Here is an 18,997-nt window from a genome sequence, read left to right as displayed (position 1 = left end):
GGGGCAAACAGGGTTAAGTGACTTGCCCAGGGTCACACAGCTAGTAAGCTCTGAGGTCAAATTTGAACTCAGGAAGATGAGTATCCCTGACTTCAGGCCTTGGCCCTCTATCCACTGTGCCCTCTGGCTGCTCCTTCTAGGGCCTATTCTTCCTATATTCAATTGAATAAGCATTTACTAGGTGCTCACAAGTGTCAGGTGCTTTGCTAAACATTGAAAATACAAAGACAGAGAAAGGATACCAATCAAGGAACTTATACTCTAAGAAGAATATATTGTAAGTGAGATTCAGATACCAACTAAAGTGAAACACAACTACTTGAATACACAAACCCAATTATCCAGGCTTTGGTTTTGAAGGAGGAACTAAGGAATTGAAAGCCAGAGGCTAGGCAGACAGTCACTGAGCAGCAAAGACAGGACCAGAAGTCAATGTCTAAGGTTACTGGTTTTTAGGACTCTGGTGTAAAAAACAGATTAACAGCCACAACAAAGAATTATCTTTATCCTTACTTAAATGACAAATTGTAAAAAAAAAAAATTCTCACCCCACCCCTAACATGGACAAAGATAGTTCCAGAAGGTCCTTACCTGTTTTCTGGTAAATTTCATTAGTTTTATTCTTGGAAAGTGAGAATTTTCAATATAACCATGCTTTGGTGATTCAACAAGGACAAATTCACAGTCAATTCCCACAAAATGGTGATTTGGAATTTTCAGGAAGTCCTTTAGAAGGGCTCTGGAGCCACCTTCTAGCACTGTGAAGTTCTGTATGACCAAAGGAATCAGCCTGGGGATAATATCCACCAAGATTTCTACACAACTGATGGTTTGGACACCATTTGTCACATTCAGCAAAAAGCGATCTTGCTGTTGGTCGGAAGCTGTCTGCTCATAATAGATATGACCGTCATCAATATCTTGCTGAGTAAATGATAAAGGAGAATTCGCATCAGCATACAAGTAATCTTCTGGGACAAATTTTCGGAGCTGTCCATAGATCGGAGGACTCTTAATGATGAACACTATTTCTGATGGAGAATGATTTTCATGTACAGCCTCAAGTGCAGATATACACAAAAATACACAGAGAGAAAAGAATCATATTAAAATGGAGAGAGGAGGAAGATTCTTTAACTATGCACCCATCCCAGTTTAGCAATTTTTTATCTGTGTGACCTTGGGCACAATTTCTCTAGGCTTGTTTCTTTATCCAACTTTAGAAAAAAAAAAAAAGAGGGTTAAACTAGACAGCCTCTGAGGGGTCCCTTCCAGCTCTAAATCTGTGATTATATGGTCAAAATGCATAAAAGGATTGATTTACAATGCAGTGAGTCGAAAGCATTTACTAAGGACCTAATCCAATCTATGCAGGAAACTACAAGATTCACAAAGCTGTCCCTAAGCTTTGTCTCAATTATCTCAAAAGGAAAAAATAAATAGAAGTTTCTGAAACCTCTTTTCACAGGAAATCCATAGCACAAACTGTGAGGTCTCAACTCTAAGTCATGTCACCCTTCCCTCCCCCACTCAATAAACTCCAGTGGCTCCCTACTGCCTCCAGAAGCACATATAAAATGGTCTGTTTGGCATTCAAAGCCCTAACCTAACTTCCTCCTACCTTTCTGGTCTTCTTACACCGTAGTCCCCAAGGGACACTGGTCTCCTTGCTGTTCTACAAACAAGATATTCTATCTCTAGACTCTTCTCGTTTTCTCTGGTTGTCCCCCATGCCTGGAACACTCTCCTTCCTACTGACTTCTTTGGTTTCCTTTAATTCCCACCTTCTACAGGTAGCCTTCTCCAATCCTCTTAATGCCAGTGCTTTCCCTCTTTTAATTATTTCCTATTTATCCTGTATATAGCTTTCTTTGTATATTTTTGTTGCATGTCATCCCTCCCATTAGACTGTAAGCTCCTTGAGGGCAGGGGCTATCTTTTCCTCTTCTTTTTTTTGTTTGTTTATTTTTAGTTTTACATTCACTTCCATAAGTTTTAAATTTTCTCCTCCTCTCTTCCCGAGATGGCATGCAATCTGACAGACTCTGCATATACATTGCTATTAAACATTCCTATTTTCACATTAGTCATGTTGTATAGAAGAATTATAACAAATGGGAGAAAGCACAAGAAAGAAAAAAAACAAAAGAAAATAGTCTGCTTCGATCTGCATTCAGACTCCATAGTTCCTTCTCTGGATGTGGATGGCATTTTTCATCATGAGTCCTTTGGAATTATTTTAGGTCCTTGCATTGCAAAGAAAGGCTATGTCTTTTTCCTAGTTTTGTAACTCCAGTACTTATGCCTAGCACAAGCCAGGCACTTAATAAATGTTTAATGAACTGAATTTAGCTACACACACACTCACACATACACACAATGATTCTGTGATTCCCTAAAACATGGAATCAAGCCTTATTATTCTTTTTATTCAATTTCAATAAATATCTCTTAAAATATTTATTAAAAACTTGCTAACAAGTATTCAATTTTTTAAAAATGTCAGAGAAAAGTAAAACTTACTTCTTAGCCATGGTGATCCATGTGAGACCCCTGGTGGTGCTCATGTAAATGTCACCAACAGAAGTTGCAGAAAAATTCAGAAAGAACTGGCAAGAACTCCCAGGCACTGTGTCCCATTTCTTCCAAACCTATGATTCAGTCAACTGCTTGAACTAGAATTCTCTATTCATTATTTCCTTTCCACCTGCTTTATAATAAAACTTGCATGCAGAGAATTATAGCTATAGAGGTGGGGGAGAGGGGACTCAGAGGCCATCCAATATAATCCTCTCATTTTCCAGATGATGGAAATGAGGCCCATGGAGCTTGAGTGACTCAACCAAGGTCACCCAAGTCACCATTGTTGAGTGGGATTTGAACCTGGGGCTTAGAGGAGATGATGAGTAACAGCCTATTTTCATTATCATCTATTGTAAATCACAGTTCTTAAAGATTTATAGCTTCAAGCTTTTATAGCTCCTTATATAACCATTTAACTTGTGATCAGCAGGGGTATACTACTTGCTAATTCTCAAATATTAATGACAAGAAGTGGGAAACTACAGGACTCCTTCCTGCAGCACACAGCTTTCATCTCTATGACGTCCTTTTGCCCTGATGGTATGGGAAATCCTGAGTCAGTCAACCTTCAGAACTCTGTACACCTCAGTTTGTGGCTGCCTAACTGGGAAGAGAAATTATATTATTTTTACTGCTATTTTTTGAAATTTCAGAAAAATTCAAATTTTTAAAATAAATTATTTAAGTTTTTAAACATGTAGTTGTTACATTAATGTATCCTGAGACAAAAAGAATTATGGTGCCATCAAACCTAAACAAAAATACTTTAATAAGTCTTCCCTTCCTTCTTAGGAATCTCTTCTCTTTCCAATAATGGGAAAATTCCCCAAATGAACAGTGTTGAAAACCTGGAACTTTCTCATCATACCTATATGACACCCTTCCCTTACTAAATGTCATAGCTTCAGGACAAGAGTTAATTGGAGCATGGTGCTCTTAATTGTGCTCATGGGACTCTTAATACTCAGATAATGTAACAATGAAAATGTATGTTTGCATTTTGTAAAATTAAACTATACACATTTATCTTTTACCTTAATTGTTTGAGCTTGTTTCTATTGTAAACTAATGCAATTTTAAATAAATACAACAGAAAAAAATTTCATAGGTATCAGAAATCCAGAGTAAACTTATTTTGCAAATTGTTTTAAAAGAGTTAATTGCAATTAATATATAAACATCTTCCACAGGTACATGAGAATATGCCTAAGAGACCAGTCCCTGTGGCTGTGGGAGAACGAGCATGGTTGGTGTTATGGATTCCCCAAGTCATTCTATAGAAGATATAAGCACACATGTACTCTAAACCTACCTGAAGCTTTCTTCTACTGAGTTTCACTGATTTTCCTTCTTCAACTAAAAGGTTCTTGCTGTGAACAATTTTGGGGGGATGCTGGTGGCTTTCCAAGTACACCTGGATGTGAATTCCAATATCCAAATGTGTATCTTTAACTTTTGCAGTTAAGTTGAACATATCAGCAAGGTGGTGGTTGTCATCATGCCTGTAAATCACATGTCCTTGCTTCAGGTCATTCTGGGAAAATGAAGTCGATGGTCTATTTTTCACTAAGACTCTGCCATACTTTGGAAGCAAAAAGATCTCATACTTGATCTCCATGTCACTTCTGACGTCATGATTTGTACTAACACTAAGGTTAGCAGTTGTGAGAGCTTCTTCTCTTCCTTTTAGCACAAGCAATCCTGTGTTGTTGGCTACCCGCAGATAAGGCTCTGAAGCACTGACCTCTAAAAGGGAGGACGTGTAGTGGATGCCATCGGTGACAAACAGAACAAATCGGGCATAGTCTGCACCATGATGCCTGAACAACACGCACCCTTCCTCTAGGTCTTCTTGTCTGAACTGGTAGAGCTTTTGGCCTGGATCACTAGCTAACACCAGATCACCATTTGGAATGCCCCTCCTGGTGTACAGCAACTGTCTGTCATTAAAATCTAAATCAGGGTCATGGAAACAGAGATCCACCAAGGTCAATAAGCGCTGACCATTTCTTACCACGTGAAATACTTTATCCACCACACGTACGGGCTTCTCATCATTCTTCAGTTTCACAGAAATATTTACTTTGATGTTGGGACCCACCCTGGTTTCCTCTTCTCCTGGTCCTTTGGCAGATGCCACAACAATGAATTCATCATACAAAGTTTCAGAGTCATCATGGACATACATCAAACGTTCACCAATAATGTCCTGGTTAGTGAAAGTAGTTATGTTATCATTGCTTCCCAGTGAATCTGAAGAGTTAAGTTTTAGCTTCCCATGCTGAGGGCTCTTGGTGATTTTATAATGGAAAACCTGATTACCCAAAGTTCTCACAAATAATTCTGTTTTGGTGATTAACTTCCCTTCCCCTTCAGTTACAGAAAATCCTTTGTTGGTTAAAATGGTGTGATTATGATCTGCTCTGATATTTATTGTGAAGACATAAACTTTTGATTCTATATAGCTGGTACAAATCAAGAATCTGAATGAATCCTGTGCATTTTCCTGTGACTTCTCAAGCAGCTGGTAAGCAACTTCATTATCTAGGATATTTTTTTGGTTGAAGGTAGAGTTTAGTTTTAAAACACTGCTACCAAGCAGCAGTTTTCCTTTCTTAGGCAGGGAGAGTAACTTAAAATGAAGCTCGCTCTCAAGCACCTTCATATTCTCCATCTTAACCATCAAGTGATCTGAAGTTAACAGTTTTTTATCTGTTGTATCAATATCTAGGGGACCATTTTTCACTAATTTATACTTCAGCCACTGTATGGCTATGGGAAAGATCAGTTCTTCACTAACTTTGTTTTCAATGCTAATTTTAAATGTAAAATGATCAGTGATGTTTTCCAGTTGAGATTCTTTAAAGGTACTACAGTACCTTACCCGATCTCGATCAATGGAACGTTGAGAAAAAGTGTTGACAAGCTTCCATTCCCCACTGGAACTTCGTCTTTGAATCTGACCAAAAAGAGGATGTTGGATAATGTCGTAGCGTATCTCCATCTCCTGCTCCCCAGCATTAATCTGTACTGACAGGTTGCTACGGGTAATCAGAACTATGCTGCCCTGTTGAACAGCCACACCAGTGTTATTTACCACTTCATAATCCCAAGGGATGGTCTTGACTCGTAATACAGTTGTATTACTAACCAACTCCCCATCACTTACTCGTAGGACAATACGGGAATTCTGGTGCCCACGATGCACATAGAATATTCTGCCATGTTGTAAATCCTCATTTTTAAATGTATTGATTATTTTTCCAGGATGCTCAGAGTGTTCTAAATATCCAGTATCAGCATTGAAGTTTCCAAGTACTGAAAAAGTCAGGTCCAATGGGTTGGTATCTGGGTCCAATACCCCTATCAGGTTAGATGTCAGTTGCTTCTTGGAGTTCTCTAACAGAAGAAGCAAATTTCCTTCTGGAAGGGAAAGCTCTGGGGGGTCATTTACTGGACTGATAGTAATGTTAAACACATATTGATCATTTCCTTGTAGATGGAAAGGAACTTCCTTCTCTTCAATGATAGAGACAGAGAATACAAAGTGATCTCTGGTGCTCTCAGAGCCATCATGGATGTACAAAACCCTTTCCTGCCACAAATCTAACATCGTAAAACTTGCTTTCTTCTGGGATTCAGGTGCAACATCTAATCTCAAGTCTCCATGAATAGGTTTTTCCTTAATTTGAAACAGGACTTGGGAATGATGAATTTCTAATTCCTTAAATTCCAAATTCATCCTAATATGTTTACTTCCAACCAGGGCTTGTCCACCTTCCTGAACTACCAAGTTATTCAAAGCTAAGAAATTACTGCTGTCCCCTTGAAGGGAAGATTTGAAGCTTTCAGGAAGAGTGCTAGAAGAGGGAGTTGTTGTCTGAAATGTTATTTTTTCAATTGTTGCTACAGAAATACTTGAAATATCACCACTTTTAGTATTACATCCTGCTGAAATATCTTTAGAAACAAGGGCATTCTTTAGTGATAGCTTTTCCGAGTTAACCTTCAGGCCTCTCAAGCAGCCTTTGAAGGAGCCACCTCTGGCAGACTTCCTAGAAACAGGGGTAAACTTTAATTTCTTTATTTCTGACTGGGCGCTGTTATCAACACCTCCCACAAAGAGTGGACCTTTACATTCAAATGCCCTGCTGTGCAGAGGCAGGGATATTCTGACTCTTTCTTCATCGACCAGCAAGCTGAAATACCTCCTGGAGAACTGGAGTTGAACAAAATGCCACTCATTGTCACTAATTAAACCAAGGCAAGGAAGCTCAGTTTTAGTTTGATTCCTTCCAACACGAGCCTTAATGAGTCCAGCTTCTATTTCCAAAGCAACAAAGTCCCCTGATCTTCCAGACTGATAGAGAAGCAAACCCTGGTCAGCTCCAGTCTGAAAAGTGAATTCCCAGAGTCCTTCTCCCTTGGTGTTACACCCTGGGAAGGTGACATAAGATTTGGAGCTAAAGAAATTGACAGCTTCATTTTCACCTGCAAAGAATTCATCACTACATCCAAACGATACCTCATGAACTTTCTTAAATCCAGGGTAAGATCTGAGGGAATTCAGAATCTTGAGCTGGTTAAATGTCACCTCCTCCATACATCCTCGGAAATTAGAGTGTCCTCTTTCCAAGTAAGGAACATCAAGATCGCCGCTCCCTCCAACATATATTCCTTGCTGAATAGTCAATCCATGTATCCTCCCTGATATTATCCCACTGGTCCTATAGAGTCTGTCAACAAGCAGGGTGACAGTATCACGAGCATGATGTAATTCAACCACATGCCAAGCCAGGTCATCCAGACGTGATTTTTGTTGAGAATGTAGCGCCAATTCACCTACACCCAAATTCACTCTCACCTGGAAAGGAGGAGACTAGAATGAGCCAATCATATTTCTCTATCTTTAATATTTCTATATTTCTATTTACAGTTGAACAAAAAGCATACAGGGGCTCTTTACAAAAACAATGCAGGAAAACTGAACACTACTATGACTCTCCCATTTTTATACTCTAAATGTCAAGTAAGGTAAGGCCAAACTTCCTCAGGAGTTATAACTACTGAGATAGGCTGTTAAAAGTAGATAGTGCTATGAATATTAAACTCAATATATAATATAATGTATACTATATTATAATATGGTATATATTATAACACTAATATCATATAGTATATATTGTAACAATAATATAGTATATATTATAAAAATAATAAAATATATAATAATAATAACTAGTATTTATTATAATGCTTTAGGGTTTCCAAAGAGCTTTACAAATATTATCTCATTATCTCATATCCCAAGAATCCTGGGATGTAGATGCTATTATAGATAGAGAAACTAAGACAGACAACAGGTAAGTGACTTAAGCAGAGTCACAAAGTAATTTTCTGAGGCTGGATCTGAACTCAGATCTTCCTGATTCTAAGTCTGGCCCTCTATACACTGTGTCACCTAGCTCTCTATTCCCATGAGAATAAAAGTATGAAATAATTTTTTTTCTTTTTTTCCATGATTGTACCCCATTTAAAAGTCATGTTAAGCATTCCATGCTATGTTTACCATTATATATCCATTACGTCTTCCATATACATAAATATACTTATTATGTGTCTTCCATATACATAAATACACTTATTATGTTATATATTATTGCTATTATTGTTGAGTCATTTCAGTCATTACCGACTCGCCATGGCTCCATTTGAGGCTTTCTTGGCAAAGATACCAGAGTAGTTTGCCATTTCCTTCTCCAGCTCATTTTAAAGATAAGGAACTGAGGCAAACAAGGATAAGTGAGTTGCCCAGGGTCACATAGCTAATAAATGTCTGAGGCCAGATTTGAACTCAGTTATTTCTGACTCCAGGACCAGTGCTCTATCCACTGTGTCCAACTACCTGTCCTCTGTTATATACACATAAATGCAAATATTTATTATATATACCATACTGTCATTGTTAATATAAATAAATTTCTATCTATAGTATATATTCATTGTTATATATAGAATTATAAGTTTATTATGTAATATATATTTATTGTTACATAACAAATACAACTGATTATATATAATATATTCATTATGTTATATACACACAAACACAAAGATTACATTTAATATATATTCATTGTTACATATAGATATATACAGAAATATAAATATTTTAAAGAAATGCACCAGTAGGTTTCCTGAAATGAGTTCCATTGCACAATAACCATGTTTTCCAGATGCTAGAAAAAGTAATCCATGTGGTTTGCTGGTCTGAAATTTTAAATGAAGGGATAACTCTGGAGAAGCTTCTATGACATTCAGTTCCACAAAGCTTTCACCAAAAAAAGAGGCTACAAAAAAATAAAAAAAGAATGACTTAAAATTAAAAGAAAAGATTAGTTCTGAGTTCATACTGAAACACACAATTTATAAAGATATTAATAATACAGGAAAGTAGAGGTTTTAGTGATCTTTTTGAAATTTGCCTTACAAAAGAAAAAGTAACACACTGGATTTATTATATAGGAGCTCCCAAAAGAGCTGGTAAAGTTTTAACCTCTAATAACTTTAATAATTTAAAAATGCAATAAAACTTTTGGGATAATGGTATTCCCCCACCTCCCATAGAGATTCGTGGTTTATACATAATCATCTCATTTGTTATGTTTCACAGATGGAAATGTTCTCTATTTTTTTTGTACACAGAAATGTATTCTCATTCAATTAAAAAAAAAACCTGCTTATCCCAGATTACAGCATCACAGATTTAGAGCAGGAAAGGATTTCTGGAGCCATTTAGTCCATCCCACTTATTTCACAGATTAGAAAACTGAGGTACAAAGAGAATCCGTGAGCTCCTTAAGGTCACTTCTTAGCTAGACCATCCCTGAGCTGGGATCTGAAGCTCAGTCTTCCTGACTCCAGGATTAGAGCCCTCTCCCTGACATCATTGTATTATAGCAGTAAACATAAGTACCTGCTACCCTAGGAATCATTTATTCAGAATTTTTAGAGCTGGAAGGTACCTTCCTACCTCCTTATTCTGCAAATCAAGTAGCTGGGGCTGAGACAAGCTAAAAGATTTGGCCATGGTCATACAATGGCAGAACCAGAAATATATTTTTGCCCTCCTGATTCTCTTTCTAGTTCTCTTTGCATTAAACAAAACAGATTCTGAATGAAAACATTCTACAGATTACCTTATGTAAAGAGTGAATGAAAGTCCTCCCCCCAAAAAAAATTTTACATGACCTCTGATGCCGTAACAAAAGTATAATGGATAGAAGAAGAGGTGAGTTAGCCGTGCAGCACTCTGTCCTGATGCAGACCACATCTGGAATCTTGTGCTCAATTATGGGTACCGCACTTAGAAATAAACATCAATTAGCTGAAGAATGTCTAGATCATAAATTATTTTACCCCCCCCCCCTTTTTTAGGGTCATGGAGCCCTTTGGTAATATGGTAAAACCGAGGGATCCTTCTCAGAATAATTTTTAAATGCATAAGATAAAACATGGGATTACAAAGGAAACCAATTATATTGAAAAGCAATTAGAAAAATAGAAAAAAAATTAAGTTTATAGACATCAGGTTTAGAACCCAATACCTAGAGGGGAACAAGCATTTTTAAGTACCTACTATACACTCAGCACTGTGCTAGGCACTTTTTACAAATGTTACCTCATTTATCATCACAATATTGGGAGGTAGGTGCTATTATTATCTCCATTTTACAGCTGAGGAAACTGAGGCAGACAGTGGTTAAGTGACTTGTCCAGGGTATCTAGTAAGTGCCAAGGCCAAATTTCAAATGAAGTTGTTCTTGACCCTGTGCTCTATCCACTGTGTCACCTAAATGATTCTGGAGGAAGGAGACTGAGATAAGACTTAAAACCATAGGTAGACTGAACGAACTGGGGACCTGGATAAAGAAAAGGCTGGCAGTCTACATATGTTAGAATGACTGTCACATAAGAGAGAGATTTGTTTTTCTTGGCCCAGGAGTGCAGAACTACCAGTAATGGGTAGAAGCGCAAAGAGAGAGATTTTGGCTTAATTTAAGGGAAAATTTCTCAACAATTAGAATTCCAAATTCCGAAAGTGGAATGGGCTATATCAGGAAGCACGCCCATCACTAGAGGTCCTCAAGTGGAATTTGGATAATCACATGGGGATGTGGTGGAGAATATTCCTATTCAAGAGTTGGACCAGATGACCTCAGAGGTCCTTTACACTTTGAGATTGCATGACTCCTCTCTGTCCAACACAAGCAGGGTGGGGGGAAGTATGGGTAGAGGAGTCAAATAAACAACTTCTCTCCACTCTGTAAAAACATTTTTTAATAAATCTGTAACAGTTCCAAAAACATTCTAAAGTGAAATGAGGCATCAATTCCCTGGAATTCTTAAAATCCTCCCTCCACTACCATATTTGATAAATCTAGTATGATGCATTATTGCATTTATAAAACTAGGGAATATTTCTAAATCATAAGATTCCTCAGAATGACCAAGTAATGTTTATTAATAATACTTAATAATAATTAATAATTAATAAAAATGTTTTCCTACATTTTACCTCACTGGCAGCAATTCAAATACAGCCTAAGCTGGTAAAAGGAAAAATCCACTGCCTCAGGATAGTTTAAACTATGGGATGAAAACTGTGTCCTGGACCCAGCGCTCTGGTCTTGTAGATGACAAATTCCCAACATCCCAACTGACAATGATTTTGGAGATCTCCTTTGGGAAACTTAACTTTGGGGGTGGGGGATTTAGGGGAAAAGCACCTACCGTGCCCCAGGCACCGTGCTAAGTGCTTTACAAATATTATTTCATTGATCATCAGGGCAATTCTAGGAGGCAGCTGCTATCATCCTCATTTAGCAGTTGAGGAAACTATGACAAACAGAGGTTAAGTGATTTGCCCAGGGTCACACAGTAAGTATTTAAGGTCATATTTATACTAGCTCTTTCTAATAGCAGATCCAGTGCTCCAAAAACTATACTATGTCAAAAGAACCAAAGGAGTATAGACTACTCAGAAATGTTATGCTTTTATTGCATGAATTCTTTTTTGAGAAAAGGTTTGGAAAGAGCACGGCAAACACCAAGCAACACAATTTTTTTAAATGAAACCAATCACTCTTTAACAGACAGGAAGCAACTTATTACCAATGTGGGCATCATTTTTGAATCACCTTTCTACATATGTAGGTCACAGAATCATTAAAGCAAAAATCAAAATCAAAATACCCAATTAAAAGGCTAAAGATAAGAATGTGGTGGTGGATGGGCATAGGCTCCCAAAGTGGGTGATACCACCCCCCTGAGGGATGCTGGAATGATCCATGGAGCGGCAGTACACTCAAGTGCAACTGGGGGGGGTGCTTTGAATAAAAATAAGGGGACAGTAGAAACATAAGGAAAGAAGAGAAGAAAAACTTGAAAAACCATTCATATATATTTCATCTGTTGCATAACAGCTATATTTGTAGCAATTACATTGTTTTCCAAATAAACACACAAAATGCAAGTTATAACCGATCATGGTCAAGTCTGCCAACAGGTCTTAACAAGCAAGTGTTGGTAGGTGAGTGTGTCACACATTGTTGGGAAGACCCAGATGTATCTACAGGGATATGTGCTTATAATGACTTGTTTATGATATGATACTATTGGTTACATGACACAATATTGTGTCATCAAAATTTCAATGCAGGAAAAACTCCCACAAATTTATAATAAATTATTAAATTTAAGATATGTCATTAAAAAAATACATCTTATATTTTTAGGAATGAAGCAAATTCAAAAAAAAAAGTTAAAGGGTTAAAGAAAGTAGATTTCCATGTGGGCTCTGAGAAATTTTTTTAAAGAGGATGGTAGGACAAATAAGTTTGGGAACCTCTTGGCTAGATGATCTCTGAGGTACCTCTAAATCTATAATCCTATCATCCTAAGGTAACACAATGTCGCTGACACAAGAAGGAGGAGGAGAATCAAGGAATAAGAGAGTTAAAGGATTGCACTAGTATTCAAAAGATGTTAAAAGAAGCGGATAAAGGTATCCAGGGTGATAAGCACATCTTCATGGTTCTTCCTAATTCCAAGTTCAATATTCATTCCATTACTCCATGAGACAGTGTTGTTGACCTAAAGGGTAGAGACCGGACCAGGCCAAGAAAAGCTCAACCCCAGCCCCAGCCCACTGCTTTGGAATACCCAAAGCGTCACCTCCTTTCCCTCCTTACCTTTCTGCCAATGCCCCCTTTCTCCTTCACCCTCCCTGTATCTACCCTATCCCTACAGGCGTCGACCTGGCCCCCTCCCTCCCCACACGCTGTTGGGGTAGAGATGACTATTCACTGGTTAGATGAGAAAGGAGTCACCAACTACAAATCTGTCAGTACAATTAAGACCAATGGGGCTTTACCATCTGCCTGGCTGCTGCGCCCCTCCAGTTCCTAGGGAAGGCCCTTAGGAGAGATCCCAAGGACTCTGGACTTTTTTGACTTCCTTTTGCCATGGAAACATCCTAAAATATTGTCTTTCTCCTATTAGGATGTGAGAACGTAAAAAATCCTTCTTCATTTGTTTCGTTTTTAATATAGATCAGGAATACCATTAATATCATCTAAATATATGAGTATCTATGTATACATATACATTATATAGATATATAGATATAAATATACACATATTATATATACATATATATATTTATTTGTGGTTGTCCAGTTGTTTTCAGTCATATCTGACTCTTCCTGACCCCTTTTGGGGTTTTCTTGGCAAAGATTCTAGAGTGGTTTACCATTTCCTTCTCCAACTCATTTTACAGATGAGGAAACTGAGGCAAACAGGGTTAAGTGATTTGCCCAGCATCATTCAACTGGTGTCTGGAGCCAGATTGGAACTCATGCAGATGAGTCTTCATAACACCAGTCCTGGCACTCTACCTACTGTGCCACCTAGTTGCCTGTACACAGACACACACCATACTCACTAAACACAAAAACTGTGCCACTAATAGTTGGTTTTAACTTGGTTTTTTTTTTGTTTTTTTCTGTTTTGTTTTAGAATTTCCATCATTGCATTTGTATGCAACAAAAGTGCAGCTATAGCTGCTTACTGTGAGAGACATCCTTAGTCTAGGAATAAACAATATTCATTGGAAAGCCAGGAAGGTTTTCACTACATTTATTCTTTCTGAATAAATGGGTAGCTCCCTTAATGGAGCCACTGACTCAGATAAATGTGAGCCTTTTTATGCTGCTCCCATTTGAATTTCTCGCCTTGTTCTCCATTGGCTAGGTGCAACCTGCCAAGCTGCCTATGTCATACCCCTCTCAAGCATGTCATCAAGCCTCTAACCCCTACCTGATCAGAAGCCTGGCCCTGCTAGATCACAGCTCTGATTAGAATCAGTCACCTCTGGCCCATATTCTGCTATCACTCAAAGATACCGTGTTTCCCCGATAATAAGACCTATCCCGAAAATAAGCGCTCCCCTTACTGTGTAAGATTCCTCTAAAATAAGCCCTCCCCCGAAAATAAGCCCTATTGAGATTGCTACTGTAGTGAAGGTGATCCCCTGCGCTACACGCTACATTACGGTACCCTCTGTATGCACCGTCCCCCCCCCCTGTGAAACACACGCCGCGCTCTGAGCTGCATCCAATCAGAGCTGCAGCAGTGAGCGCGTCATCCTGTTCTTCCCCAGTGATTTGCTGGCGCCATTGAAAGCAGTGCCACGGAGGAGAGCTGAGGCAGGACAACATAAGCCCTCCCCTGAAAATAAGCCCTCTGGTGTTTTTCTTTCCAAAAAAAATAATAAGACAGTGTCTTATTATTGAGGAAACACGCTAGGAGTACTTTAATCCTGTGGAAACAAAATCCCTCCCATTGTTTCCCACAATATGGAACCTGGAATCATCCAAATGGAATTTGGGAACAAGCTAACTTGATATTGGCCTCATCCAACATTCCTAAATTTTTCTCACATAGCTGGTAATGACAAGAGATACAAATGCTTTATTTCCACTGTAGGGGTAAAGATTTGGAAGTGGGGGTGGTGGTGGTGGTAGTTTTTACATATGGTTTTATTACTAAAACATTACACCGTTCCAAATTTACGTGGGGGGGGGGATCATGACAAGAAAGGGATTTTAAGGTAATTTTTAAAAATGCCTTTGGGCTATGTGCTTATGCACTCACTGCACTTTCATAATAGGCACTTTTCTGGTAATTCTATGGAGTGCCTGTTATATAATGACCATAGTGATGACAATTAAGACTAAGCTATTTTCATAAACCAATTTCTTGGAATGAACCAAGCAAGCCTAACCTAGACTTAAACTGGGCAACATGCATTCTTTAGTCATGGGGTTTTCCTATGTGGATTGTTAAATCCATCTCTTTTGTGTGACTGAGGAAGCCCTGTAATGTCTCAATTTAGACATCAAAGAAATTATTTTTAATAACCAATGACTTGGAGAGATCCAGAGTTCCCCACTTTTACTAAAGGCCTGATTTCTGAAGTTCAGTCTCTTTTGAAGGGCATTATTGATAATGAGATTGGATTAACTTTCTTAAAAATCTTGCTCAGACCCCACTTAGGGGGGTAATTGGATGGGGATAAATTCTTTGAATAGATTGCCCAAGACTGGGAGTGGTCTGGGTATAGAGAGAGTCTCTCTTTGACATGATGCCCCTCTCAGCCCCTCGTTGATTACAAAATTCATTCTCTCTTTAATTAACCAGTTGATTGCCACCACCCCCCAACACCCTTCTTTCAAAAGGCATATAAGTGTGAGCCTGCCACCATGATTGCCTTTGGCATTAGGGAGTGCTACTGGGCCTTTTACTAAAATGCTGTCATTATTAATAAAATGACGAAATTATCCAGAAATTATATCTCTGGACCTTTTTAAACATCACAGAAACATTGCTCTTTCTTGTCTTTGTTACAAGATAGCTAGGCAGAGCTGTGGGCAAAGTGTTAGACCTAGAGTCAGGAAGACCTGATTTCAAATCCTGTCTCAAACCAATACTAACTGTGTGACCCTAGGCAAGTCCCTTAACCTCTCAGCCTCAGTTTCTGCATCTGCAAAATGGGGATAATAATAACACCTATCTTCCAGGGTTGCTGTGAAGAAAAAAATGAGAAAATATTTGTAAAGCACTTCATAAACCTTAAAATGCTATGTAAATGCAAGCTATTAAAATTATTATTTCATTTGAGATCAGAACTTGTTTTGAACATGAATCCCTTGCTTTACCTGTGAGCTTTCCTTTAACGTTTATGGAGTGTTCTTGTAATAGAGTTTTTATAACATATATAAACTATATACGCAACAGAACATTTCTGCTTCTTATCCTTCGGAGACCTCCTGGCTGTGTGCCCCACGCCAAGTCACTGCCTCTAAGAGCTCTGGTCAACTCTCTACAAGTCTAATTCTCAAAGAAGATGATGACATACATCATCTGGTGGAGGTGGAGTCTGTTCATCCAGAAGTTCCCACTATCAACTATATTTCAGATTCCTATTATGAAAATACCAAAATTAATATTACCTGATTTAAACTATACTGATACTACAGTGTAACTGATTATATTTTCTATTAATTTTATAACGGGTCTACATTCACCTGGTTTGAGTTTAGCATAGGAATCCAGCTGAGGGAAGGGTTGTTATTTCTCATGCCAGTATCCCCTAGGATATTTTATGGACATACATTTGTTTAGCCCCACAAAATTACCATCCCCAAAAGATATGGTCTGTCCTTTCCTGTTTTTATGTAGTCAAGGGAGTTTTTATCTCTTCCAGGGAGACAGCATGTCTGTTACTTATGATCCCTTAGCAAAGACTACAGGATACAGATGGGCCTCCATAAAACAATTAACATTTCTTAATCGTCAGAGAGGGAGTGATTAACCTTACCTGAATGCCAGCCCACCTTTCTCAGTACAACCAATGGTAATGTTCCTGCCCCAACCCTACAACCTATCACCTTTTCTCCATGCCTAACAAGACCCCCTTCTTTGATGTGTGTTAATAAAGAAGGTCTGAGCCTTACTGAGGTGGCCAGTCTGAGCTGCCTTGTTAACAGTTACACGCATTTTTCTCTGAGAACGCTCCTCAGGTTACCTTTATTGCAGTTTATTTACTGATGGGGTGCTTGGGATCTATGTAAAATCAATTTGTAAACTCAGTTTGTAATACCAATTTGTAACATCAGTAATGATGGGGTGCTTGGGATTATATTTGTAATATCAGTCTGTAAAACTTTGTAACATCAATTTGTAAAATCAGTTTGTAAAATCACACTACACCCCCCCCCAGTCTCAGAGCATTAACTCTGTCCCTCAACCTCACCCCCAGCTTCAAAGCATTAATTGTGCCCAGCAACAACTCATGGATTGTTTATCTCAGCCTTGAAACACTAACAAGCTATACCTATCAATCCTTCACCAAGTATCTATAAATATTCCAGCTTAGGTGACTATTATCTCCCCCTTTATATAGTGCCTCCTTGCCCCCATGAATCCTTCAATACCCCCTTTCTAGGTTAACTCCTTAAGCAATTATCTTTCCCTAACCTTGGTTCCCAGACATCGATCCTGTCAAGCTTGACACTGATGGGTGGCAGACTGGCCACTTCTCCATCAGCCCTTGACCGCTAGCCGACTTAGTGACGCTTCAAGCCTAAAACCACACCTCTAGGTAGCACCCCCCCCCCTTCATGGGCTTTTTCCCAGTGAATCATGGGTACTACGACTTCGAAGTTACATCAAGCATGTATGCCCCTTTAAACACCAGCTTCACCTTGTCCCCCCACCTTAACTCCTCCCTAATCCCACCTTTAATCACCTAGTTAGCATAACTGGCATAGGTTCTACTATGGATGATTCTATATAAACCTTAATTCTACCCCTTTAAGGTTGCAGGTCCCCTAAGGATCCTTGCCTGCTGTAAGGCGTATAATAAACTTTTACAACTCTGACTCCAATTAGGCTTGAATTGAATTCTTTCTTTCCAGACTGAATCGAAGGTTCTGGTCTTAGATAAGATCAGAGTTCCTCCTGAAACTATTGAGAGCCATCCCTCATCATTTACCACACTATACTTATCCTATCCAAAGAGTTTTCAGGGTAGAAATCAACTCAGACAATCTGCCAATAAGATCACCCTCTAATTCGTTGAAAGTAGCCCTAGAAAGAAATTGTTCAACAGTATTAAGCAAAAGAATTTACTCCTCTAACCTTTCACATATGAACTGAAGAGTAATGAGGTAAGCAAATGTTTGACCTTGACTGGGTATTAGAAATGTTTGCTGGATGGCTGCATTGTGGGCGGACAGCCAGGTATCCAACAGGCAGGAGTTAGGAAGAAAGGGTTTGCCTAAACATGCACAGGCCAGACTTCTCCCTCTGCCCACCTGCTCTCTGCAGACACACCGAAGACATAAACAATATATAGCTGCCCTCATCTTTGAGGGTCCGTTCGGGTAGTAGGTTCTGCTATAGTAAGTCAGCATCAGTTTATTTTTCCCAGGGGGTCTGTCCTGCTGCCCAGTACTCTTCACTAGGAATGCTAAATGACATTCAGGACAAGCACACTGATATTTTTTTTTCTTCCAAAAAGATTGATTGGAGGAGAAATGTCAGCAAGTTATATATTAAGAATAGAAGGAGTAGAATTCAAGGGGACTCCCTGGGTAGGGTCAATTTTGTATGTACTTTGATATGTATGTTGCTTTCTTGGAGAGAATGTAAGCATGTTGAGGGCAAGGCAAATACTCTTAGATTGAAAACAAATAAAAAGATGGCTGAGAAGCAGTCTGAGAAGCACCAGTTAACAGAAAGAGAATGGGAAAAAAATCTTGAAGTTTCAAAAAATTTAGCCCAGCTTATGCACATTCAAAGTCACAGTCCAGCTGGCCATCCTACTGCTTCTGTCTCCAGAGGGTCAAAGGTCTTTGTCTCCTGAACCTTCAGATTCTAGATGTAAACAATTAAGATAGCTGGCTTTTGAGTCAGAAGATCTGGGTTCAAATCCTGGCTTTGCAACTGATACTTATATCACTTTGGATAAGTTACTTAATTTCTCTGGGCCTCAGTTTCCTCTGATGTAAAACGGGGGGGGGGGGATGTAGATATTTTCTAAGATCCTTTCCAATGCTAAAGCTAGTATTTCTTCTCCTTTCTACACATTATGGCCAAAGCTCAGGAATTTCCCATTGTTCTGTTCCTTTGAGGAGGATCCCTTACTTTCTCCTATGATTTTTCATTTAAAACCTATAGCATGTTCTTGCTTCATATAGAAAAAAGAAAGGAAGGAAGGAAGGAGGGAGGGAGGGAAGAAGGAAAGAAAGAAAGAAAGAAAGAAAGAAAGAAAGAAAGAAAGAAAGAA

General features: G+C 38.6%; 1 protein-coding gene across 2 annotated transcripts in view; it reads right to left on the bottom strand.

Moving 5' to 3' along the window:
* LOC138167536 (chondroitin sulfate proteoglycan 4-like) overlaps positions 1 to 18,997 on the bottom strand; it is a 112,512-nt gene that overhangs the window by 65,527 nt on the left and 27,988 nt on the right. For both annotated transcript variants that reach the window (XM_069096518.1, XM_069096520.1), the window contains exons 2-4: positions 8,770 to 8,933; positions 3,896 to 7,447; positions 592 to 1,059 (exon numbers count right to left, since the gene is read on the bottom strand). In XM_069096518.1, coding sequence (XP_068952619.1) covers positions 592 to 1,059; positions 3,896 to 7,447; positions 8,770 to 8,933 — 4,184 coding nt within the window. The remainder of the gene's footprint in view (positions 1 to 591; positions 1,060 to 3,895; positions 7,448 to 8,769; positions 8,934 to 18,997) is intronic.

Source organism: Petaurus breviceps, unplaced genomic scaffold (genome assembly GCF_028583685.1).
Source record: "Petaurus breviceps papuanus isolate PSGF00001 unplaced genomic scaffold, PetGlider_PUasm1.0 229, whole genome shotgun sequence".
NCBI classification, from domain to species: Eukaryota; Metazoa; Chordata; class Mammalia; order Diprotodontia; family Petauridae; genus Petaurus; species Petaurus breviceps.
Note: the sequence above shows the minus strand (reverse complement) of the source record. Positions and strands in the feature narration are given on the sequence as shown.